Source organism: Maniola jurtina, chromosome 4, assembly GCF_905333055.1.
Source record: "Maniola jurtina chromosome 4, ilManJurt1.1, whole genome shotgun sequence".
In the NCBI taxonomy this organism is placed as follows: Eukaryota; Metazoa; Arthropoda; class Insecta; order Lepidoptera; family Nymphalidae; genus Maniola; species Maniola jurtina.
In genome coordinates this window covers 11,565,502-11,593,425 of record NC_060032.1, presented here as the reverse complement: position 1 = coordinate 11,593,425, position 27,924 = coordinate 11,565,502, and the positions used below count along the sequence as shown (strand labels likewise).

The following is a 27,924-nucleotide window of genomic DNA, read 5'->3' as shown; positions in this document are numbered from 1 at the left end:
GAACAGTATATGAATTTAAATGTTTTATTTAACTAAAATATTGCCAAGCCACATATCTAGTATAACAGTTAACAATTCACAGCCATTGATTAATTAACAATAAATACAAATAACATATTTCTCTCTTTCGTTTCATTTCATATGACTATAATATAACAACCTTTTATGTTTAGCCATTTTTATTATTAATCAAGAAGCCATAGATTGATGATAATGTAAACAGATTATTTTAGCATTCAATACTTGAAAAAAACAATGGAAACTAATAGAATCATCTCCATCAGTAAGTCTTAGAAACTTTATAATGTTTCAATCATAAGTCACAACTTCACTGTTTCTTGCCTAACAGCCAAATCGTTGTATCCTACACTTGGGGGCACCTTTCATTGTAGAAGAATGAAGGTTGGCCAGGTTATTATTTACAGATTCGTTCTACTGAATTTGATCTATGAAAAATAATGACATGTTTTTAAGTCAACCTCCAGCCAGCGAGATGTTATGGAATACCCCACATTTGAGCATGTCTCCTCTTAGAAAGAGTAGGGTGTAAGCGTTTAACCTGTAGTCACAACATACCTCACAAAGACTTCACACACCTTTTAGGAGTTTATTTAAAGAGCTAAGAAACATTTTATAATGTATAGGCAAGAAAATTGTTTTACATTTATAAACCAATTATTATCAAACCAATACAAAAGATTGATTGCTATACTAATGATATTAAGTAAATTAAGTATACCTACTTATATTTTAATTTTTGCAAAATCAATAAAGTAATTATCAAAAATTAATTGGCACAGTCTTTACAATTGTTTATACCAATAAAATAAAGCAAGCACTTACTTAAAATCTGCATTCATCCTTCTTTCTAACACCGACTTCAAAAAATGAGGTTCTCAATTTGTCAGAATCTTTTTTTATAGTTTTTTCTGCTATTTATAAATAGATTAGCAAAGCCTTAGATAGAATCGATAAAATTATTAGTAGGTACGTAATCGAAAAAATTAAACTTGTCTTACAACTACTGTAAGAAGCTCTATTGGTACTTAATTATTATTATTTATTTAACAAATATTTCTAAACCGTGAAAGAATTAACGGATCAATCGGAGTAGGTATTCTAGATTTTTAAAGCCTACTATTAAAGTACTAAACATCAACTTGCTGAGTATTCGATGTCACACAACAGTATACTACTAACTGAGCCATTTTTATTCTAAGTTAAGTCTAATTAGAAATCAAAATTCTCTCTTGGTTTACACAAGGCTTAATATCTAAGTAAGTACTAAGTACCTACTAAACATTTAATATTTAAGTTATCTAGTTTTAACTAATTTCAACAATATCCTATTCTAAAACAATTTCTTTTCAAAAGGTACTTACTACGATTTAGGTAAGTACCCAAGTACTTAAAGAACTGAAAACAAAACAGCCTTTTCTTTAAATTATATCTTATTCGATCTACGCGACAGGTCGAGATGGCAATCGGGGTATGAGGGGACGCCCTGCACACCCGCACGTCACCCGCGCTCACCCACAGCGGGGGTGTAACATTCTGCTAATTTTCATTAAATCTTTTCAGTTGTGGCAATTTACGATAGTGGATAAAATCTGTTCTTTTCGTCCCGTACTTACGCAATGAAAGGATTTTCTAGTTAACTATAATTATAAGGTATAACTTACGACGACATAGAAAGCTCAAGTAATATTGCGTTATAAATGTAACAAGTGTAGATTATAATATCAACCTTAGAGGAAGACGGGGTCTCAAGTTTTAGGGAAGAGCGAATGATTAAATATTTATGCATGGTTTAGGGAGCTTATACCATTGAGGAGGAGTGGAGCTGGACATGTGTTCAGCAGGTCATCCACATTGAGAAAACCTGACCTAAATTTCTCATTTCGGTAGAAATTTTGCAGTTTCCGATTCGGTATGTCGCAAACGTTAAATAACACGTTTTAATTAAGAAAAATGAAAAACACGACTGCCTTGCATAGAACGAACGAAAAAAACATTAGAAAATGGTCCCATACCTTCCTGAAACCGCAATATTTAGTTTTTTCAAAGTCATTGATACTAGCTAATGATGTGAGGATCCTATCGATATCCCATACATTCAAATCTGTTCAGACATTTAGAAGTTACGGTGGAAGAAAGTTACACATGAACCATGAAACCAGCACACTTATTTTTTAAGCAGTCGTGTAAAAAAAATCACTTTTAAAAAGAAAGAAGACGAAGCTTTTGGGAGAAGAAAGTCAGAAAGTTTCTCTCATTGTAGCCAATCAAATTATTGATAGATGATGTGATTATTTTACCACGTCATTTCTCAATAATCTGATTGGTCAAAGCAAACACACTGAGCTCCTCTCCATTGCAATGGATAGGTTTAAGTACAAGAAGTCTACTAGACTATTGTGCCGTTAGTTGTATAGTGCCGTTTACTGAACCCTTGTTCACATTATCAAAGATAAATTACACAATATAAAAAGTGTTATCGTAAAAGCAGGATTTTACAAATCAGGCTTGGCCCACCTGCAAAAAAACTGTTCCTGCACAGAGCAAGATGTTGAAGTGGGGATGGGCCATTAAGTCGCATTTAATACAAGACACTAGATAAAGATCCAATGTTAACCCTTATCAGGTAGCGACTTTTAACTTTTAATACGTTGCCGTCACACCTGTGTATCTAACCTAACCTAGAAGTAAATGCAGTGTCGTAGCGTCGTAGCAACGCTGCGAGTGCTGCAGCGTTGTAGCTATGCTACGAGTGCTATAGATTCGTAGTGTTTTGTAGCGACGCTACGGCTGCTACGTTCAATATTCGAATTCTATGTTTCACATCGAATCGTAGCCAACATATATATTTTAACTTTAAATTATTTTTATTACTCATAGATTTTATTCTTATTTGGACAATGGCAGGTTTCTATCGATGTATTAATTTGTATAAAATGTGCGTATAACATTAGAATAGCAAAATCTTAATCAATATAAGCTCAGGCAAAACAACCGTTATTTCTAGATCCTACCTATACCTACGCATTAAGCGATAAACTTTAATACAATTCGAGGAATTCTCAACTTAAATAACTGAGGCCGTAGTGTAAGTTTTCAAGATAAAAACGTGTCTGGAATTACCGGAGATTTCAATCAAGCTAATGGATGGTTTGCCCACGCTATTGGTTAAAAATAGTATTTATTTGTCAGCAAAATTACGTGTTTATATCTCGGTAAATTACCTCATATCACGTTTATATTGGGTATGAATCATTTATGTGTACATAACGTCATAAATGAAAAAATTACATATTTATTCTTTTGATAAATAATAATTACCTTCGTTTTACGTTTAAAACCAACGTAATCCCGTTTACGGATGAGTGGTTAATTCATCCATATTATGACATTTACATAATATTTATGTCATTTGTTTAAGCCGCCTGCCACGTATGGAAAACTGTCGTCACTGTTCCGGCTGTATGTCCGGGAAGTTTTCCGGAAGCGGGGGAAGCACATTGGTGTCGAACTGTACGCCGGTATTTAATCGTCTATAACCTAATAATATTACCCAACAACTCTAAAACAAACTGTACTAACGTGACACATTTATGTCATGTGGCATACCAAAAAAAATGTCCCGTCTACTTTCTGCAGTACGTGGCATCGATCTTAAGCCGCCTGCCACGTATGGAAAACTGTCGTCACTGTTCCGGCTGTATGTCCGGGAAGTTTTCCGGAAGCGGGGGAAGCACATTGGTGTCGAACTGTACGCCGGTATTTAATCGTCTATAACCTAATAATATTACCCAACAACTCTAAAACAAACTGTACTAACGTGACACATTTATGTCATGTGGCATACCAAAAAAAATGTCCCGTCTACTTTCTGCAGTACGTGGCATCGATCTTAAGCCGCCTGCCACGTATGGAAAACTGTCGTCACTGTTCCGGCTGTATGTCCGGGAAGTTTTCCGGAAGCGGGGGAAGCACGTTGGTGTCGAATTGTCCGGAGATGTTGCCTGGCGGAGAGTAGTTGGCCACCACGATAACCTTGCCGGCGCGGGAGCGCGCCTTGCCTACGCCGAAGAAGCGGGTCGCTACCCACACCATTTGTGTGAAGTGACCTGAAAGGAATCAGTAGGTACAAGAATGTTATCCCGATTCTCGTACAATATAGTAACGGGAAATTGGTGATCTCCATTTTTAGTTATTTCGAGGGACAGAAAATAGTAATCTGGCATTTTAATAGAAACATGTTTAGCATCAGAATTGTACTTTTTAACTCGCCTGTATCTATCAAATCTACACAATCGATGAAGATATGTTTACGAAAATCCGACTGACTATAAACATAGATATTAGTTTCTGGAACGTGTCAAAATTTCTTTGAGTTTGATTATTTAGTATTAAAATGAGGGCTAAACTACATTTGTACGGAGCGCACTACGAATAAACTCCTCTTTATTGAAATCATACCTGCGTTGACATTCGCGTGTAGAACGTCTGGCTCCTTGAAGAATCTGTACTGGCGGACCGCGGCGTACCAATACGATGAAACCTCTTGGCCTGAAAATTATAGCAGTTATTTTATAAATGTATTAAAACTTACTTAATTAAATTAAAATTAAACTTAAATGTATTAAAACAAATTAATTAAAAAAATAGATCGAATTTTCATATAGAGTCTGTACTTTTATCGCTAGTCTATTTCACGCTTGAGGACAGTCGTCTTTACAAATAATAAGAGCATTTAAATTCTCCTACAAAGTTGGTATACCCCCCATGACAGACGACATCAAACGGGTCGCGAATAAACGCTGGATTCAGGCGGCGCAAGCCGTGGCATTAGGAACTCCCTACAATAGACCTATGTCCCAGCAATGAACTTCTATCGGTTGATACTGACGATAATGATGAGGTACAGAACCCTAATAAGATTAACAAACTGTGGTTTACCGGTAACGTCTGGCTGTATGTCGCTGACGGGTCGCTGGTAGAGGTTCTGTCCCACGTCGCGGTCGTTCCTGTAGTGGAACTTGTTCGTGTGTGCCAGGTGGTTGGCCCACGCTTGGGCGTAGTCGCAGAGCTGTGGAATATGATAGCTGTAACATTTTGTCCGAGTCGTACACAGCACAGTAATTAATCCAGATTCAAATTGCACGAACCGCGATCAAAATTCAAAGATCGGAATTAATATTCTAAAGACTTAATTACAAGTATATGTGCGAACGAAAAAGGTCTAGTTGTATCTGCGATCCCATGTATGAATGACTTGGATTGATTATATCCTGATGCCATAATATATATATTACTCTCAACTCTCAAGTTTTTCTATTTGATTGATATGGTTCTTAGGCGCGTTCGATGAAAATCTGTTCAACCGGTTGAGGAGTACCTATCAGCTGTTAGCTGTTAGCTAGTCAGCAGCTATCAGTATTGAAAACGGGTTACGGATCTCGGTCTCCAATTGATATTACATATTTACATACATATTATTTTGTCCTATGATATTGATCCTGACAACAGTTTATTAATGTAACCTTCACTTATAAATTTTTAATTTACACTTGTTAACCAAAATGCACAGCGGCGATAGCCTAGCAGTTAAGACGATTCGGGAGGTCGGGGTTCGAGTCGGTGCACGCCACCTCTAACTTTTCGGAGTCATGTGCGTTGTAAGCAATCAAATATCGCTTGCTTTAACGGAAAACATCGTTAGGAAACCATGCCTGAATTCTCCATAATGTTCTCAAAGATATATATGAAGTTTGCCAATCTTCTCATAGGTCTGCGTGGCAGACTAACCAATCATTCTGAAGGGGGTCCGTGCATGCATGATGATGATGAAATCAAATGGTAGGTAGTGGCGTGTACCTCAGGCGCCATATACAGCTGCGGTGCTCCGTGTCTTTGTCGGTACACGTTGTGCCAGCACAGGCACTCCGTGATGAAGTCGCTGTCCTGCCACGCCGTGCGCACCTCGCTCCACTGCACCACCATGCTCACTGGCCTACTTTGGAGCACCTGACAAAATTATGAACTTATCCATACATACTTTTACACACCATACAATATTTTGTAAAGTGGTGATATTAAATAAAAAATTATAATACGTTGAGGTAATAATAATTGAGAATACTGTAAACAAAACACCGAGGAGACTCAAAGCTATCCTGAAGTAAGTTCTAAAGCTAAATGTTAATTGTTATCAAACTAATATTATAATGGCGAAAGTTTGTGTGTATGTGTGTACCTATGTGTGTGTGTATGTTTGTTACTCCTGCACGCAAAAACTACTGGACAGATTTGGCTAGGATTGGAGATAGATTATACCCTGGATTATCACGTATAGGCTACTTGTTGTCCCGGATCAAAGGGTTCCCACGGGATTTTAAAAAAACTACATCCACGCGAACGAAGTCGCGGGCATCAGCTAGTCTAAAAATATCCCTTTCACTTTTGATCTCAGAGGACGCTCGAACCGCTGGGAATTTAAAAACGTTGAAATACGCATTATAGCCCTATATTAAACCCCTACATCTCAATATTCTTAACTGACTGACTGATCTATCAATGCACAGATCAAACTATTGGATGGGCAGTTACTCGTAGCTATATGTGACATCCGTTAAGAAACAATTTCTAAAAGTTCTTACCTCTAAGGATGTAAAATGGGGGTTTGAAATTTGTGAAGTCCACGTGGACGAGGTCGCGGGCATATATAATGCTAGTCAAGTATAACTAAGTAATTCTGAATTAATAAGATGCAATTAAATACCTACCTATAAGTGGGTTCGATTCCACGATCTAAGTTATAGACGTTCTATTTTCAAGTTAAAAGTTTAAATCAATAAGAAGCAGTGAGCTGAGTTAGATAGGTTTGGAGCTGCGCCAGATTTTCTACTTGAAAACTTATATAAATCATCTCTATTTCATTAAAGGTTTCTAAAAATAACTGTATCGGATAATTTCTTGTAGACTTATTAAACTGTTGCTTACGTAATCCTTATTAGTACCTACGAGTATGTACCTATTACAACTCCGAAAGTATACCTATTCAATATCTGCCTATCTGTCTGTATAGCTGCATGTCTGACTCTCCGACAGACACGTCACATACAAACAGAGGTTTGTATGTGTGTCTGTCGGACCGAATTGAGAACCACCTCTTTTTGGAAGTAGGTTAAAAACTGGAAGTATCATACAAGCTGATTTAATGTTACACTAGCTTTTGCTTGTGACTTCATCTGTTTGTTATAATGTATAGCATAGAGATAATGTAATAGTACGCGACAAGTCGAGACGGCAATCGGGTGGGGACACTGCGCACACCCGCACAGCCCCCACAGTAACTCGGTGCGGAATATCGCGGGTGACGTGCGGATGTGCGGGCGTCCCTCCGCCTCATACCCTGATTGCTATCTCGACCTGTCGCGTACTATACAGCTACTTATATCTCATATATACCTACCAACTCGCCTTTGAAAAGATTAATTTTAGTTGGACTAAACGCATAAATTGTTTGGTTTTATGTAACAGCAATTCAGCGTTGGCGTGCGGACAGCGCGGAGCCGATAAATTCCAGTAATGAGCCCCAGCCACCCCCAGCCTTGAAACTAAGCCGCCTATCATTTGCATCCAAAGTGCTTGAGCGACCATGTGCAAATATCTTTTTTTTTTTATTCGTAACAAGTTAGCCCTTGACTGCAATCTCATATGGTGGTAAGTGATGATGCAGTCGAAGATGGAAACGGGCTAACCTAGAAGGGCAAAGGCAGTTTTTATTAAATCCATACCCCTTTGGTTTCTACACGGCATCGTACCGAAACGATAAATCACTTGGAGGCACGGCTTTGCCGGTAGGGCCGAAGGTTTCCACCAGACCAGACCAGATAAATTATAATATTCCAAACCCCTGCCGGGAATCGAACCCGGGACCTCCCGCTAATAAAACCACAGCGCTTACCACTGCGCCAGGGAGGTCGTCAATCTCAGTCTAAATGGGCCGTGATAGCCCAGTAGTTAAGATGTCCGCCTCGATCCTATTTGGAAGGTCAGGGGTTTGATCCCAGACACACACCTCTAACTTGGCCGAAGTGCGAGTCACTCATCCACGCTTGCGACTTTTTTCCAAGCTATTTCTTTCCAAGTTACGAGAGCTTGCAAAGAAATAGCTTGGAAAGAAGTCTCTTCCCGCTGTCTGTATGTAATGCTATGTACGCTTAGATCTTTAAACTACGCAACGAATTTTAATGCGGTTGTCACCAATAGCACAGTTTAACGATATATTTCAAGGCTGTGCCAATAGATAGAGTGATTCCAGAGGAAGGTATAGTCCACAGGATTTTAGAAACCTAAATCTACGTGGACGAAATCGCAGGCATCAGCTAGTCTATAAATATATAAAAAGAAAAATCGGTGCGGTTTCGGTGTGGTTTCAGTAAGATTTTGATGAGATTTCGATGAGCTTTCGATGAGCTTTTGATGAGGTTTGGGACTTGGGTGCGGTCTCGGAGAGGTTTCAGTGAGCTTTCGGTGAGGTTTTGGCAAGATTTCGTAGTAGTTTCAGTTCTGATAAGCTTTTGCTGCTATAAACTGTATTCATATGCTCGTTATTACTCTACAAATGAACTCAACAAGATGTAGAACACTTCATTGTATGAGGAACATTTAGGCCGCTCGACGGATTCTGCCGTTTCCGTCGCCCCCGCCTGCGATTCGCAAAGTACCTACCTACTGTAGGGTTAGTAGATATATTTTACATCCCGACAGTTTATAGAATTCGAGCGTCGAACCCTTTTAGCATCAAAGTAAAATGGTATTTAACCACCTTGCTTTAAAGATCAAATTTGGCTACATCCAGCGCTAAAAATGGATATAAAAAACATAAAACATCATGATAATGAACGCATAACGTTCAACTTTAAATCAAGGACCTTGTATTTATGTAACTATGAGGTTAAAGTGTTTAGGTAATTACTATTTGACAAATCGCAAAAATGCTGTACTTTGAAGTAAATTGTTTATTTTTCTAAAGCATTAACAGCTATTAAATACATGCAATTAAAAACTTCAGTTTGTGAAGATTATAAGAGCCTCTTTTTATTTAGTATACATTATCCCAATAAAAAAAAAACCAAGTTGAAAACATTGCTGTTCGCAACTTGTTCTGTAAAAGTTTTCTTTAACATCTTGATACTTTGAAGCCAACCTCCAGAAAATGATATGTTTAGGTTTAGCAATCAATTTTAACTGTTAGTTTTACACTAAATGTTTTTCGTTTCTTAAATAATCTAAAACTAACCAAAAAACTTCCTGTGCTATTTATTTTCTTGCAGGCGCTCTATGGAATTCAGTGTCCACTGGACTGTCATGGCGGAAGGACTGTGCGCGTCATTTCGTCGCAAAATATTATTTAAAATGAATTTAAGCTTATTATTTTTGAATGAAAGTTGTGTTTATAATCGTTGAAAAATAAAATAGGGATTTTTTCATTTCTAAATGAAGCCTGCTTATATACTAAAATTTATTCGAAAGTTACGGTTTTACCAGGTAAATACTCGGAGGTTGTCATAGATTATGATGACAGATAGTAAGTGTTCTAAATAGGTATTATACCTATGTTTTTTAGGAGATAGCGCGCCTCGTTTCGGGCGCCGTGTTCCGAAATGGATTTCGTAGTAGTGCAAGTTTGGTGTAAGTCCCACATGACGGAGGGGTATGCGTCAGGCATTTCCTGTGTACAAAAAAAGACCTATATTTCGGATCCATTTTTCATCACTGACATCATGCACTATTCAAAGACTGGTCTTCAAGCATTGAGGAATTTTGGACGAGAGACATCTCGAAGGTTCCCGAAGGCTGCCTAACTGAGTTAGATTTGTCGGCTAGCTAGCTTTTTTTGAAATTGGACCTACTTAGCTGGATTGTGTGTTAGAGATTTCTTATGAGATATTATATGTACATAATATAACCATCATAAGGAAGCTCAGATTCATGCTGCGGGCAATGGGGAGAGCCTAAAGGTTGGAACGCCATTTCTGCGGCCGTGTTTCCTGCCATATATACCATAGATACCTGCAAGCCAAGAGTGAATAGGCATCTTCCAGGTAAGCGTGCTCCAACTTGGACCTCATCATTGCTTTCTTTAAAGCATGATTGTCGTCAAGCGCAAGCGCAAAGATTCAGACGGCGCAAACCCGTAGCATGTGGAAGACCCTATTAAAGACCTATGTTCACTGTGGACGTCTGTCGGTTGATGTTGATGATTATGTCTTTAGTGCAAGTAGTTCAGTAGTTTCAGAGTTTATCGATAACAAACAAACAAACCTATCCTCTTCATAATATATGTACTTAGTAGCGAAAACTTGGAAAAAATCTCGTGGAAACTCTTTGATTTTCCGAGATAAATGTCATTTTACCTGGCAGCCCTAATCAATTTTATCACTGATAATAATAACTAATTCATAACCGTTAAACCTAAGAGTCAAAATCTCGTTTTTCTAGTCGAGTTCCGTAGGCTCTTTGAACTCATCGCATCCCAAGAAAACCTACCATTAGATGTAGGAATAATGGAAAGAGGTCACAACCCTCAGCAATAAAGAATACGATGCGGAGAGAGATGTCACTCTCAAGGTCTTTAAATGTATCCATGCAAAAAACCACGTCGACTGGTTGCTCCGTTGCAGCGTGATTGAATATTAAACCAACAAACACACTTTCGCATTTGAAATATGGCCAATAATTATAAGAAACAGTTTAAATCTCTCTCTGCTCTCCGAGAGACGTTAGGCAAAGTGAACACGAATTATGACACTTCTGTGTTCTTATACAAGCTTAGGTCTCTCAATTTTGTCAATTAATGTCAAATTTCTTTCTCAGATCAAAACCTAGTAAGTGGTTTAAATTCAAGAGAAGTTTAGGCCGTAGTCTTCAACAAGAAACTCGGCGGTTGCTCTTTTCAAAGATTTGATATACAATATTAAATTGCTTAAAACGCACATAACTGAAAAGTTAGTAGTGCGTGATTCCAGGATCGAACCCCCGACCTTCGATTAGGAGGCGGACGTTCTAACCACTAGGCTATGACAGTTTTTAAATTAAAGGGGTTTAAATATTTTAGTGTGAAGACTGGCCTACACATTTATTCATTAGATGTGCATCACTTTCTTTTTTAGGGTTCCGTACCTCAAAATGAAAAACGGAGCTCTTAAAGGATCACTTTGTTGTCTGTCCATTTGTCCGTCCGTCCGTCAAGAAAACCTATACAGTACTTCCCGTTGATCTAGTATCACGAAATTTGTTCTCGGATTTATTCCTTTACTTGGGCTATGAGAGTTGAGACCTATCTACCTGCCCATAATTCTAGGTTAACGGGAAATACCCTATCGGTTTTCTTGACAGACACGACAGACGGACAGACGGACAGAAAGACAGACAACAAAGTGATCCTATAAGGGTCCCGTGTTTCCTTTTGAGATATGCAACCCTAAAAACATTATGTAAGTATGCAAAGTATTTCCCTTGCAAACCATATTTAACAGTTGACATGTAGAGGTCATTGACTTTTCCTATCTTACTTTTAAGTTTTAATGCATCATTAAGTATTTACTGTTTTGACATGGTATTTAGATAATGGGTGATATTTATTTTATTTAATCTAATTCCTTTGAAAAACTTAGTAAGGCGCATTAATCTATAAAAAACCTAGCCAGTTCATAGACTTACTATGTTTTAAAATGGTCAAAGCGACTTACTAGCTTTTAATTTTACTTTAATGTGGGTGTCCTTACAATACAACGGGACATACTATGAAAGTTAGGCTTATGACATAAAACGATTTTCGGAAAAATGACTTTTACTTTGTTTTGATATGGGGCGGTCGATATAATTAGGTACTAGGGTAAAGGCTCAAGTAAATGAACAGATTGGACGTTATTACATGTATTAAGAGCTGGAATAAAAAACCGGCTGATATACCTTTTTTAAATATTTTCTTACAAATTCTTACACTTTTTTCAATTTCAATTTCAAAACCGTGTTCCGTTCAAACCGTTCAAAAGTGCGTGTGCGTGCGTCCATGTGTGTGTGTGAGTGTGTGTGAGTATATACTTGTCTGTATGTTTGTACGAGTGTTTGTTAGTGTGGTATTGCGTTGTATAACCACATGAGTAGCGAACAGAGTCAAAGCTTCATACAAGCGCGCTACGATAGGTACACTACTACAAGCTTGAGGCGCGTGTGTGCGTGAGCACAGGCGCTACGTCGCGTACGGAGAGAAATCGGTTTATACCGGCTCGGCCTGTGCTCAAGCTCAGGGGCTGCAGTACACGTCGCGCGTCGTGTTTTCATTTAATTTAATGTTAATGATAATAATTTAAATAGTGTTTAAAATCTATTTTCTTGAACTGTCATAGATTTTGTTCAAAATCAATATCTGAGGATCCCTAGGATCACAAAACAGGATATTGTTACCAAATTTAAAAAAATCGACGCCATTTTGAAATTCTTTGTTAATTGACCGATTTCGTTCAAAATCGATATTTAGAGCTCCCTGGGATCACAAAATAAGAAACTGTTACCAAAATTTAAAAAAGTCGACGCCATTTTGAAATTCTTTGTAAATTGACCGATTTCGTTCAAAATCGATATTTAGAGCTCCCTGGGATCACGAAATAAGAAACTGTTACCAAAATTTAAAAAAGTCGACGCCATTTTGAAATTCTTTGTTAATTGACCGATTTCGTTCAAAATCGATATTTAGAGCTCCCTGGGATCACGAAATAAGAAACTGTTACCAAAATTTAAAAAAGTTGACGCCATTTTGAAATTCTTTGTTAATTGACCGATTTCGTTCAAAATCGATATTTAGAGCTCCCTGGGATCACGAAATAAGAAACTGTTACCAAAATTTAAAAAAGTCGACGCCATTTTGAAATTCTTTGTTAATTGACCGATTTCGTTCAAAATCGATATTTAGACCTCCCTGGGATCACAAAATAGGAAACTGTAACCAAAATTTAAAAAAGTTGGCACCATTTATAATTCTTTCTAAATTGACTGATTTCGTTCAAAATCGATATTTAGATCTATCGATCGATATTTAAAGATCGATATTTAAACTAGGCAATCACAACAAAAACAAACTTTACCATCTTGTTGAACAAATAACTATTGTTAATTAAATTGTATCCTCCAGTGCCAACCCTACCAAAATACTTATAAATTTTGCCTCTGTTTGCTACTCTGTGGTATAACACCATGTTAGTAAATCTTAGTATATTTTTAACCGACTTTAAAAAAAGGAAGAGGTTCTGAATTCGTCGGTATCTTTTTTTTTATGTATGTTCCCCGATTACTCAAAGACGCCTGGACCGATTTGGATTTTTTTTTGTTTGATAGGGTATACTTTGCAAGTGGTCCCATATAAAGGTAAAGATCTGATGAATATCTTTGAAGATGGAGAACAGAACTCCTCAATGGATAAGAGCAAATTCAATTTTTTTTTTAATGTATGTTCACCGATTGCTCAAAGACGCCTGGACCGATTTGGATTTTTTTTTTTTGAAAAGCTAGGTATACTTTGCAGGTGGTCCCATATAAATTTGATGAAGTTCTGATGAATATCTTCTGACATGGAGAACAGAACTCCTCAATGGATAAGAGCAAATTGCTCGCGATCAGTGTAATTGCTTAGTAAACAGTAGGGTTTTAGCTGGGCATGGCACATTATTATAGTACAGTGGGGCCACTAAAAATTTTGAAATAAAAAATTTTCAAAAGAAAAATAAAACCGACTTCAAAAACCACAATAACTTAAATTATTTTTTACTTTTTAGTGTTTGTGATTTTGAAGTCGGTTTTATTTTTCTTTTGAATTTTTTTTATATTTATTCTGGTATTCTTCTTTCTTGGATATGGATCCCTCTTGGGTATCCCCATTTCTCTCTATCTTTGGTACTATCAAGCTAATTTTCTCTCGCGATTTGCACAATAGCATTAGACCAACGCGTCTTCGGTCTACCTACCTGTTCTTCTTTCATCTGTAAAAATCGATACAATATGACCATTTGCATTTCAGTTTTAGGGCATGTCTCAAGGTGTCTGTAGGCTTTGTCTTTTTTCTTATGTCTTCAATTCTCACTTTGAATATTTTTTGCTTAATTTATGCACCTTGCCATCGCCCTTTAGCAAGTCACTATTTTTTTTTATATTCTTTGTCTGGACCCATGTTTGGCTGGCATAGGTAAGGCATGGCAGGATGCATGTATCTATAACGGATCTTTTAAGATGTACTGGGTAAGCTCCTTTCATTCTTTCCTTTTGTGCCCAGTAAAACAAGCATACTCGGGCTACTTTGAGAACCCATTAGCAGCTAACAGCAAGGCCTGGACTCCAATTTTTATATGTGGAAGCTGTATTTCCTCGTTGCGTTTATGAGCAAATAAGAATAGTTAACTACTTTTACTAAAAAAAAATGTTATAATTTGGCGCGAACCATCTAAACACCATGATGATTATTATTTCTGCGTTGTGAATATTACCAGAAGAAACAGCAAAAAAAATTGTTCCAAGCGGCTCTATTGTAACTTGCAGTCTGCAATTTGAACGATTCTGACTTCTGGTGATAAATCTGTACCTCAGCCCCAACTCAGTACCTCTAATCTACCATTTCAAGAACTTTCAGAAGGTAGTGACGATGTAGTGACTTTTTTACATCTCAACTTAGACCATTCAATCAAAATTATTTGGATCACTTAATGAGAGATCTTAGATTGTCTAAAAAGCATCAGAACATGTGGCTCAAAGGAACAAATCTGATAACATCAGACACTTGTGTTACGGTATATTATTCTCACTACTCTTAACACATTCAGTAGCTGATGTTGCACTTCCAGCGACTTGGATGCAACAAGAGCGTTAAGTTTCATTTTCTCTGTAGTCATTTGGACTGTTTTCCAGAAAATTTAGGTGACTTTCAAACTAAGATAACTATACCAAAGGGGATAATATCATATGAAAGGGCTCTATTATACATTCTAAAACAGGTTTTATTTATTATTATTATGTAAAAGAGTTTTTGATTTATCGCGCAAAATGTAGAAAAAAATATACAATAAGTCAAAAACTGAAAATCTGACATTTTTTTTAAATTCCAAGCCGAAAATATACTTAAGAATTTATTAATAGGAATCGAGAGTTTATGCACTAGATAGAGTTTGTTCATTCACTGAAATTCCCAGTTCATTTACTGGCAATTTATCCTTTTGTTAAATAAAATAATTTATAATAATTAATACCACGCATTTTTTTGCGTTTTTGATATTTAAATAATTTAAGAGTGTATACCTACTGTGTATAGACACAGATAAAAAAAAATATAAAAATTATATATAGAACGATTCTCATATATCTTAATTTTAGGTCAAAGTCAGGGTAGTCATTCATTTACTGGATCTTTTACCCTCCTACGTCAAAATACTAAAAGTCCGCGTAAATTTCGCAGATTGAAATGTCTGCTTGATTAATTGTCAATAGAGGGTCATGACATGTCGAAATTGCTAGTTTGAAGGGGAAATCGTCAATGTCATTCGCATAGGTTTTCCTCTTAAGTGTCAACGCTTGATTTCTATCAATACTGACAAAATGGAAAATCTCATTGCATCCAATACGAGACGAGGTCAAAGTAATTAGGAATGTATCTGGCGCTACAACTTGATTAGATGCTGCAAAATGTTCGCATTTTCATTGATAAAGGATCCAACACACAAAGTTAGTTTGAACTTTAACTTCAAAGGCTGAACCTCAAAGGCTGGTGTAGGTTGGTAGCTTTCCTTTGTTTAAAAAGTCTTTGCAATGCATCACGAGTTTCTTCGCGTTGCGTCGTTTGAGTCTTTTAAGAAGACTGAAGTCCACAGAAATCACTATTTAAAAAAAACGGTCAAGTGCGAGTTGGACTCGCACACTGAGGGTTCCGTCCCAAATGTACAAAACGACACTATTACCTAACTATACTTTTTATTTTATTTTTAATTTTTATGGCGGTCATTTTGTTTTTACCTACTATTTGTTGATATAGCGGCTATAGAAATACACACTGAAAATTTCAACTCTCTACCGAATACGATACGACGGACAGTGGAAGCTCAGTAATGGGGTCCCGTTGGCACCCTAAGTGCACGGAACCCTAAAAATTACGTAGGTAAAATATTTGTGAAAGTTTACATTGTAGGTCAAATCTAGGATATGCCGTAAAATCGATTTGTACGCGCTTGCAAACCCACAGGTAATAAAATTCATATCAAATATGTAGTTAGTATAGAACCTAGTTTTGAATGTAGAGTCATGTTAATGAGGCTGCCCTTTGAATTAAGAGCTGTATTAAAACCGCTGAAATGTCAAGCATGCCTTATATTCTCCAAACAAAGGAAATTCTTCAAAATCCAAATCGCTCGTGTAGGAAGCTTGATATTAATATAGTCGTATCTGCATTAAGCTTTTAAATAAGTAAATTGTTTTTGAAGGACTAGGTTTTTGCCCGTGAATTTGTCTGCTTTGTACAGATTCCATCAAAATATCAATACATATAGTTACCTAAGTCTACCAAAGGTCAGCAGACAAACTATGGAATACTAAGTAAAAGTATTAAAAGTTTAATGCCAGTAGGTTTCTATGCTAAATAGTGGATAACTACAATTAAAATGGGAATTTTAGTTACTCTATTTAAATATAATCACAAATATAATTTTTCAACTAACCTACCTAGAAGAACAAAAGCGTATGCTTTTTGACCTTTTGCGTCAAGCATCACGCGAGCTTATTATAGTATTATTATAATTAGTAATTTAAATTTGAAAATGCAACATTAGTAGGTATATTTTGTATTCGCTTTTATATGCGGCATTTTAACCTTTAAAAAGAGAGTATGAACGGCAGTTGTATTGAACTGGCAATAGCTGCGTGAAGATAGGTGTGTCCCACATGCTAAAATATTTATTTTCAGCTCCTTTTTCATATATATCGGCCCCCCTAAAAATAATTTACTAATTCAATATTTGGTTCTGGGCCAATGTTCTACAAATACCAAATTTTCAGGTTTGTAACTCATTTTGTCTACGAGCTAGTGATCTGTGACACGCGGACAGACAGACAGACGGACAGAATACAGTCACACAGCAGACTGACATTAATAGGGCTCCGTTTTTACCCTTTGTAGATTACGGAACCCTAAAAATTAACACTTTGAGAACGGCCGGACCAAATTGAATAATTCTTTTTTGTTGTATTTGTAATTGTTAGGAAAAGGTTTAATGAAAGTTTTTTTTGAAAAATCCGCGAGAAAAGACAGTTCCCGCGGGATGCGGACGAAGTCGCGGGCCACAACAGCTAGTTTATGATAACATTAATCATTCATTTAATGCTGCGTACAGACTGGCCAAACGAACGCCAACGAACGGGTTTCGTTGACCTTCGTTGCTGCAATCTGTACGGCTAAGCGAATGCCAACGATCGCTCGTTGGCGTGCGCCGGCGATCCGAAGCGTGGCGGTAACATCAAAGAAATCGAGCTATTTGATCGAACTCTGTTTGGACGGTCGCCGAAGGCCAACGAACGAACGCTCAGTTGAAGCAAGAGTGCGTAGCGTGTAGACGTCCAATTTGATAATTACTTGGATATTTCTTATCGTTTATTTTTTCTTGTTCTTGCTAACTCGTTTTGGTATATAAAACTAGCAATTATAATGATGTCGTCGTCGTCCATGATTAAATTGCGAATGAAAGAGAAAAGAACCGGAATCAAGTGCCAACGAACGTTCGTTCGAGCACTAAATGTATTTGGACGTATTAACAAACTCCAACGAGCGTGCGGAAGCCAACGCTAGCGAACGATAAATATCCATCGTAGGGCGTTCGTTGGGCCGGTCTGTACGCAGCTTTAGAAGAGAGCCACATTCTGAGATATTAATAATACATAAATTATTATTAGTGATGTCAAAATGAGAGCTCAATATTTCAAGAGAAAACACTTCAGTTGCGGAAAATAATTAAGTTCAACATATTAACAAAGTACTCTGTGGTTCAGCGAGTAGATAATTGTCATCTCTACCCACTTACCTACCCTGAAACCTACCTACCTACCTTCTGAAGTACATACCTATTCAGAAATCCATTGAAAGAATATATGAATAATCGTGAAAACCTATTCGAGGCTTACTAGGAATGTATTTCCGCTGGCTATATCAGCGTGAAGATAAGGCTGGCACTCTATATAAATAGAAACGGCTTTATGGAAGTGGATTATGAAAAGAAACTTGTTTGCTGGCAACTACGCCGTGTTTGAACAGCTTTCCCTCAATAGCTCGGTATTTAGAGGGTGGCCGGGCTCAATTTTGAATGGATAAAATTTTGTGCATAGTTATTTGCAAATGCCCGGGCTAAATTTTGGAGAGAGATATTAGAACAACATTCCCAAAATTTAAAGTGTTTTGCGTAGATTTATAGCCGAAGTTTGTAAAGGAAGATTAGATGCCTATAATTCGAGTTTATAACTTATTTTAGCCATGAGAAGCTCACTCAACCTAATAATTCTACTGTACCACTTTACCTTAGCGAAATAAATTATTATATTAGTATGTACTGGACAAAGTGTCAATCATAACATTTTTATATTTCCCTGTGCCTATAATCTATGTACATATAATAAAATTGTAGAAAAGTGGTGTCTGTACCTACAATGGAAATATATAAAAAAAAAGTAGCAGGGGTTGTTATTATATCGATGCCGAACCCGAAATTGTAATTAATTTTTTTGTCTGTTTGTCTGTGTGTTTGTGCACGCTAATATCAAAAACGGCTTATTCGATTTAGATACGGTTTTCACTAATATATTGTAGTAAGCTTCACTTAATATTTAGTGTTTATTTCATGTCAATCGGTTCATAAATAAAAAAGTTTATCAATTTAAAGAATCACGGCGAACATTTTTAACGTACAGAGTATATGCTGCCCGAAAAGTCACTATTCCACGCGAACGAAGTCGCGGGCACAGCTAGTAACCAAATATACGAGTATATATGACCCTGAACACGTGTAGGCATACACGTGTTCAGAGTCAGTTTAGTTCTTTAGTTTTTGGCTTCTCGCTGAAATGCGTAAGTATTCGAGGCGCACTATACCCGGCCCATACGACCTAATTACTGAAAACTAACAATGAAACCATGACACCAGAGAAAACCTGAAAAAAACTCTGAAGACCTAAAGCACCGGAAGAATCGCATCGCTTGCGTGTTTCTCTAAGAAAGTTTCTGCGACTTGTTTATCTTAAATTAAGCTAACTAAGGGAAAAGTAATTATACATACTTACATATCCGACCCTGACCTTATTACCACGAGCCCTGTTAACACGTATCAAAGGAAGGAAACGTAAGCTCAATCGAAATTTTCAGCCCCTTGCCTTTATCCGATTTAAGCCCCCCTGTTTTCACATTAAGGGCTGTACGAGGGATTCCAAGTGCGAAGGTCACATTTATTGGGTCAAGGATGCGTCCCTATTTACGACACCGTTTCTAAATAACAAGGGCACGCTCAAAGAAGGCACAAGTAGGAACGGAACAAGGTAAGTTTGCACGCGAATACTGCATCAAGGTAAGTTTGTATGAGCGATGTGAATCCACGTTTTAAATTCATAAAGTCATTCATTGTATTCGTAAAATATATTTTTTACACAAAATGTATTTGTTCAAACATGTTCATTAAATGACAGCAATTATTTTTAAGAGAGCTATTTAGATTCAATATCTTATTTAGTAAATCGTCATACTTATGGAGACTAACTCCTTTAAAACTACTATACAAGTAGCTACCAGTAGCTACTTGTATAGTAGTTTTTGAAACGATAGATAAATTACTGATGACGGTGCATCTAAACTAAAATATATACTTACCCTTTGTAAAAGCTTGGGTCTGTTGTCAAGTTGTTCTGGTTCATTGTCTTCCTTGTTTGAATTGTCATTGTTGTTTCTTGAAGTCCTCCTAAAATAAAAAGTTACTTAAATAGACCATCTTTAGACTGTGTTACATGGAATATAGATTACCTTCTTTTGATATTACTTATTCTTATTAAATCAAACTTACAGCTCTTCAGTCTGTTACTAGGCTGTGGGTTATGAAAGTGAGACGTAATGGAAATATTTTAAAAGTTAGTTTTAACCACTGAAAAGATCTCAATCTTTATTTAAGTTACTATTACGTTGTATAAAAAAGCTTAATTCTGTTCACTTGAATAGCTATTAGATGTGGGTAAACGTTGTATAATTTGTGTAGGTTTACCAGCCTTCTAACTTTCGTCGGACAAGTAGGTACTTAAGTATACCAAAGTAATTTAACAGCAGGAGAAAACAAAATAAGATACAACATTTATTAAGTCCACGTTATTTATAATACAATTGTATTTTTTTTTTAAATTGCACGATATAAATATCGGTTTCGTATTCAGCAGCCCATAACTTAGTGTAATTGGTAGATAGTACTTAGTAGTACAGTACATCACTTATGTAGTTAGGTCGGTATCGTTTATCTACATGTGGTTATATTTTGTTTTCTAAAAAAGAGTTACTGCTGAGTTTCTTTCCGGTTCTTCTCAGTAGAATCTGCTTTCCGGCGGCCGTAAGGTAATCATAAGTGATATAAGTTGTGCTATATGAAATACATACATTTCATTTTTTCATGTTGGTATTATTTTACCGCTTCCAATTTTACCTTACAATCTTAAATAAGCTTATAGTATTTGAACATTTTAACAAACGCTGAAAAACCTGATTATGAGAACCTAAAATATGTGAGGAAAGTTCAGGAAATAATATATGGTCACCCTATTTGCATGGGAACTCTATTAAAACGAGTGAAGAAATAGAATGTTGACTTGTACCCATAACGCACAAAGCACACTGGCAGAGTTGAGTGAAGCCGAAGGGGGCATCTTTTTTGATAACAAAGCAAATTTAGGCTTATAAATTACTTTGTCACAGGGGTGGAATGTGCGGCCACCTATGCACGCTACGCATCTTCCCTGTTTTATTTCAGCAGGTACACCAATTCAAACCATGTGCTTGTGCGTTATCGACTAATCGTAACTAAAACTGAATTTGCTCGACTCTGCTCTGTCTGTGTGCGTTGGCCCTTAGAAATTCTTGCTTATACCCTTTCCATCCGCGTGGGTGGCATGCGTGTTTGGTGTTTAATAGTGTGATAAGGGCTGAGGGGATGAGGAATGATCATATTTTTTGCTCAACAATAAATATTACCCAGGGTGGTAACACTGGTAACGATATTCTGTGTAAAATGTGAAAACGCCTCGGTTCTAGATTTTATTTCAACCCGCTGGAACTATTTGATTTTCCGGGATAAAAAGTAGTCCGACGCCAGGATCTCAGTAGCAAATAGATACCTGCCCTTCATCCGTTTAATATGGAATCCGTCCCTGGGATACAAGCTATACTTATCTCTACCCCTCAACATTGGTTAAATGAATGGTCGACGCAGCATTGGAAATGCAAACAGACAGACACACTTTCTCATTTATTTAATGTTAGTAATGGATTAATATTTTTCCTATTTAAAAAAACCTGTAGTCTCAACTGTCACTATCGCTCTCTCTGTAAAGTGTAGTGTCGAAAATACTTTAGCGGCCCTGCTACGTCTGCTACGGCCTCCGCGTAGCTCATCGCTACGAAGATACGACAGGCGCCGCATCTCTATTATGCAATAATTAATTTCTATTATGCAATTAATCTCTATTATTTATTTCTGTAGGCGGTGCGCTGGGCGGTCACAGAATTAAATAATAGAGATTTCATTTTTGAAAAAAAATAAGCCCGCGATTTCATCCGTGTGTATTTTCCGGCTTTTAAAAATCCCGCGGAAATTCTTCGATTTCACGTGATCACTCTCTAGATCTTTTGTACCCATGCAAAACATCACATCGATCAGTAATTTTTCTGTTGCGACATGATTTACCCACAGAACAATACGAACAACTTTGCGCGATAGTTTGTGTACCTACTATGGTATATAATAATATACGTAGAGAAAAATACCCATTATTAAAATAAACCTGTTATTATTTTGGGAATAAACACTGAAGTAAAAGCAATTTCGTACACAAGGCATCGGTCTTAAATGCTTTGTTTAAATGTCGTATCGTGATTTTCTTACTTATTTAACATTTACTTTCATAAACTTGACCTTTTTATCAGTCGATCGCAGGCGCTTAGTCGCTACGTTAATAGATTTACCTGTTCAAAGTATTATTACGTTATGGTTCTTGATTATATCACGAAAACGGTTAGCACGATACTAAATTATTACTATGAAGAAACATATTCATGACTAAGCTCGATTACAACCGAATACAATGACCATTTCGTAAAGCAAACATGCCATTTAATAAGAGAAGGTTATATTCGAAATTCATAAATTCAAACTCATTTAAATACTTATTTATTTTACGTTTTCTCTATATAGGTACTACGCACTTTCCGCAACCGCATTTGCGGCTACAAAGAAGTAACTATCTGGTGAAGAAGAGAAGGGGCGAACTTCTTCCTGAGGTTAGCGAGGGCCTAAGCTCCTCTCGCTTTCGGAGTTGGAGTAGCGTTCCACACAATATCAGCAGCAGTGCCCTCAGATTAAAGGAAACTGCTAGCTATTGAGGTCACAAAGAGGTCGGTACCTGGCATGGTGCAGCAGTGCAGGGGTGAACTTCTTCGTGAGCTTGGTGAGAGTTGTAAGCTCCTCTCGCTTACGGGACGGGAACGGTGCCCTGCGCAGCATTAGCAGCGTTGTCCGCTGGGCGAAGGACACTAATGGCTATTGAGGCTACAAAGAGGTTAGTACCTTGCATGGTGCAGCAGTGCAAGAGTGACCTTCTTAGTGATGTTGGCGAAAGTTGTAAGTTCCTCTCGCTTTCGGGACGGGGACGGCATGGGGCACCCTGCACAGTGTCAGCAGCGTTGTCCGCAGAGCGAAGGAGACTACTGGCTATTAAGACTACAAGGAGGTTTCAGGTTGGTACCTGTCCTAGTGCAGGACTGAATAGGAGTGCAGAGTTAACCTTCTCCCTGACGTCGGTGGCGGCACCTCGCGCAATATCAGCAGCAGTGTCCTCAGATCGAAGGAAAATGCAAGATAATTAAAGCTAAGAAAAGGTTTGTACCTGGCGTGATGCAGCAGTGCAGGAGCGACTTTCTTCCTCAGGTTGGCGAGGGCTGTAAGCTCCTCGCGCTTCCGGGACGGGGGCGGCGCCCCGCACAGTGTCAGCAGCGGTGTCGGTGTTGGCTGTGGTCGCAGCAAACTGTATGATAAAGGTATTTAAATGTAGCAAAACGTGCCCTGTTCCCACTCGCGTTAATTTAGCGATCTGTCTTTCTTCTGGGGAGACTGAATTAAACTGGGACTAAAAACTTATGATTCTGCATATAAGTTATGTAGACGTAAACTAGGAAATTATTTTAAAAAATCCACTTATATTTTTTTATATTATTTTTAAAAACCCGGTCGGAAATATTACCTAATATAATAATTAGTAATTGTACTTATATCAATTAATTATGTAGGTCCCAATGGATGTTTTCTTAGTTTTTAAACTACAGTCTAGTTCATTTACTTAAAAAAAAATATTGAACAAAACTTATAATATGATCTAACTAGTTACTAATCGTAGGACCGTAAACCATGATATATTAAAAAAATGAGCAAAAGTTTAAATATTTAAAAGTAGTTACTGTAAATTTTTTCCATATAGATAATATTTTATTTTCGGATTCAAATCAACGAAACCCAGTGCAATAACAAAGAAAAAATGGAGCTGCGCTAAAAGTCTCCCTGTAGCAACTACTTAATAAAAAATTATAGGTAAGCATAATGTATTTTTCAGGAATTCCGTAAAAGGTCATTAGCAAAAACCTGCAAAAATAATAGCAAAACATTGATTCAGAGGCGAACGTACCGTTTAGAGGCCGGTGTGCGTTTCGAGAGCAATGTGTAGTCGTACAGGTTAGAGCTCGACGGATTGTGGTTGAAGGTGGGCGCGGGCGGATAGTAGGCTTCATCTTCCCTGTAGTTGTTATTCACTAGCATGGACTTGAGGGGCAGTAATTCGACACTGTCGTCGGTTCGTCGTGGCGCCGTCATAGCGCGGGTGACATCGCGCGCCGCCGCCGGCTGCTTGCAGCCTACTGAAATGAAACCTCCGTACTGAAGTCTGAAACTGTAGGCTCTGGCCTTGAAAATGCTGCAGCGGACCGCGACGGGACGACGAGATGACGTTAGGGTGCCTACATACTGTCTACACGCAGGTAATGAAGTAGGTAGGTACCTATTTTCTCATTCATACATCAAACCATACATGAATAATCCTATATATCATTTCATCATCATTATCAACCCATCCATGCCGGCCCCTTGCTGGGCACGAGTATCTTTTCAGAATGAGAAACTCCTTCTCCTTCCCCTCTCAGTATACTTGTATTTATGTACTTAGGTAGTTTCTCTGTCAATTTCCTTCTTCTTACCCATTTCTTACCTATTTCTTACCCTACCTATTCAATATATGAACTCTATACAATCAATTATTATCAAAGCCGAAATATGCCAACAGACTGGCTACATATACTTACATATCTATGGCTACATAGAAGGCATTCACATAATAAAATTCGTAGTTCCACGGTTTTAATTCAAAGCATTGATGATTCATATTTTTAGGATTCTGTACCCTTAAAGTTTCCGTTAAGGAAAAAAGGAACCCTTTTAGGATCACTTTGTTGTCTGGCGGTTTGTCCATCTGTCTGTCGTATCTGTCAAGAAAACGTATAGCATACTTCCCGTTGACCTAAAATGATGAAATTTGGCAGGTAGGTAGGCCTTATAGCACAACTAAAGAAAAAAAACCGAAAACCGTGAATTTGTCCCGGTCACATCACAAAAAAAATGTGTTCATTAACTAATACCTAATTAATTCGTATTATAAATTTTCAAAGCAAGATAACTATACCAACTGGGGTATCATATGAAAGGGCTTTATCTAGACATTCTAAAACAAACTTTTATTTATTTTTATGCTTAATAGCATTTGAATTATCGTGCAAAATGTCGGAAAAAATACCCGAGTACGGAATCCTCGGCGCGCGAGTCTGACTCGCACTTGGCCGGTTTTTTATATGTAAGCATAAATATGACGATGTACAAAATCGGATATTGAATCTAAATAGCTCTCTTAAAAATAATTGCTGTCATAAAATGTTTGTACAAATTAATAAAATTAACATTAAACCTCTACAAACAAAATTAGTTTTGCAGTTCGATAACAAAAGTGATTCTTACTGATTTACATCATCGGAGCTCGAGCCCGACTCTCACTTGACCGGTTTTTGTAAATCATAGCTCCCTACTTCTAGAGGATAATATTCTGTAAATAGGTAGGCTACCCATGGACGTATTATAAAGCCTATCTATTAAATCGATGAGGCTACCTAAACCATGAATACAGAATATCATTTCTGATTCTATGCCAATATTATAATACTAGCTGATGCCCGCAGCTTCGCCCGCGTGGATTGGTCAGATCCCCTGCAGCATCAGGATTGAGGAGTTGGACTCCAAATTTTTTATGAAACAATGTCGCAAAGTTCCTCTATCGATTAAAAAAGAAATGACGCAAATCGGTTCAGAAATCTCGGAGATTTCGGTGTACATAGGTAGAAAAACACAACTCCCTTTTTGAAAGTCGGTTAAAAAAGTAGCCTATGTTACACCCTGGTCAATCCTCTACTTGTCTGTGAAAATCCCGTCAAAATCGGTTCAGCCGTTCCAAAGATTAGCCTTTTCAAACAGACAGACAGACAGACAGACAGACAAAAATTTTAAAAACGTGTGATTCAGTGTTGGTATCGTTCAAATAACCATATGAGCTTAATATGAGGTAGTTATTTCGAAATTACAGACAGACACTCCAATTTTATTTATTAGTATAGATTAATAACTAATGTACATGTAATGTTCCTATACGTATCTATTCATAATATATAGCCTACTAGCTGATGCCCGCAACTTCATCCGCGTAGATTAAAGTTTTTAAAATTCCGTGGTAACTCTTTAATTTTCCGTGATAAAAGGTAGCCTATGCACTATTCTTATTGTAGTTACTTTCCAGGGCTTTAACTACAGTGCGACAAGGATCTCTTGGCGCGTGGCTAAAATTGGAACTAACACCGCCATCTTGTGAAGTGTCACGGTGTCCCCCAAAAAGATAGTATAATAGGTCCATGGTGTCCCCATGTATGTGGTGTTGCTAATTAAAAATTCTGAATTCCACTGTTTTTTTTTAATTGTTAGAGCAATCCCATATACATTAACATCAACTTGGGAAAGCCGCTTCTGTTTCCACAGCGAGAAAGAATAGTAAAAACCACTGATAGGCCATGGACTCACACCTATCATGTTTACTTGCTCAAATACTATATTTACGTTGTGTGAAAATATCAATGGTTTTTACTATTTTTTCTCGCTTTGGAAACAGGGGCGGCTTTCCCAAGTTCTCATTCAGTTAAAAGTAGTAGATTTTACCTACTCGGTTTTTAACATGGACATTTTCAACATAATATTCTCTAAAATTGAGGAGATTTTATTAGCTGGCAGGCTTTGTTCAACTCTACTGAACTACAACTAGGTACCTACCTTTGTTCTAAGTGTTCTAAAAACGTAGTTATTATATTCTCTTTAACGTGATCTACAACTTGTACCTATGTACCTACCTAACTATAATGCGGTTTGACCATAGCATCATAAAATTAATAATCTTTTGTTTTGAATTTTGATACCATAGTTTTTTAGATTGATATTTCGTCAATTTTTTCTTTTTGAAGCTCTTGTTTTTGTAAAATAAAACTTTAACTAGTTACCTACCGTCGTTACCTAGGTATAGTGCGTTTCATCGAATAGTACCTATGGCGTTATATTGGCTCCCCTGTCTGTCCAAGTCATTGGCACCATATTTGCATAAGAAGACGCAGATTTTGTTTCCATCCATCCATCAGCCTGTATGCGTCCACTGCTGGACATAGGCCTTTCCAAGAGCGCGCCACCAAACACGGTCCTCCGCCTTCCTCATCCACCCGCTCCCCGCCACCTTCTTCAGGTCATCAGTCCAGCGGGCAGGAGGTCGTCCCACACTGCGCTTACCGGTACGCGGTCTCCACTCCAGAACACGTCTGCCCCATCGGCCGTCGGTTCTGCGACAGACATGACCTGCCCATTGCCACTTCAGCTTGCTAATCCTTTGAGCTATGTCGGTCGCTTTGGTTCTTCTGCGAATTTCCTCGTTCCGGATTTTATCCCTGAGAGTAATACCCAACATAGCTCGCTCCATAGCGCGCTGAGCGACCTTTAGTTTGTGGACGAGGCCAACTGTCAGTGTCCACGTTTCTGCTCCATACGTCATCACAGGTAGGACGCACTGATTGAAGACCTTAGTCTTAAGGCTCTGCGGTATCGACGATTCGAAGACCCGACGTAGCTTTGAAAATGCTGCCCAGCCCAGCTGAATTCTTCTGTCAGCCTCCTTGTCGAAGTTGTTCCTGCCGAGTTGTATAATCTGGCCGAGGTAGTTATATTCTTGAACAACTTCGATGCTAACATTCCCGACGGTGACGGGTCTTGAGATAGCGTGCTCGTTAAACATTACTTTCGTTTTGTCTATGTTCATCTCAAGACCTACTCGTCTGGAAGAACAGCTAAGCTCGATCAGCATTTCCTCAAGGTCCTGCAGCGATTCAGCCAATAGAACTATGTCGTCCGCAAATCGCAAGTGTGAGATATTTTCGCCATTCACGTTTATGCCTCGACCTTTCCAGTCCAATTCCTTAAA

General features: G+C 37.7%; 1 protein-coding gene and 1 long non-coding RNA gene across 2 annotated transcripts; one reads left to right on the top strand and one right to left on the bottom strand.

Annotated features, from left to right (window-relative positions):
- Window positions 1-10: 10 nt before the first annotated feature.
- On the bottom strand, window positions 11-26,981 carry LOC123864957 (cysteine-rich venom protein latisemin-like). Its single transcript, XM_045905770.1, has 8 exons — window positions 26,964-26,981; window positions 24,007-24,232; window positions 23,215-23,352; window positions 19,946-20,033; window positions 5,878-6,027; window positions 4,960-5,089; window positions 4,480-4,569; window positions 11-4,127 (listed from the first exon to the last, which is right to left on the bottom strand). Exons 2-8 carry the CDS (start codon window positions 24,189-24,191, stop codon window positions 3,943-3,945), a joined length of 966 nt encoding a protein of 321 aa, XP_045761726.1. The 5' UTR covers window positions 24,192-24,232; window positions 26,964-26,981; the 3' UTR covers window positions 11-3,942.
- Window positions 16,499-26,704, top strand: LOC123864976. Its single transcript, XR_006795868.1, has 4 exons — window positions 16,499-16,509; window positions 26,212-26,284; window positions 26,320-26,326; window positions 26,677-26,704. It is a non-coding gene; the product is annotated as an uncharacterized LOC123864976 (long non-coding RNA).
- Window positions 26,982-27,924: the final 943 nt, after the last annotated feature.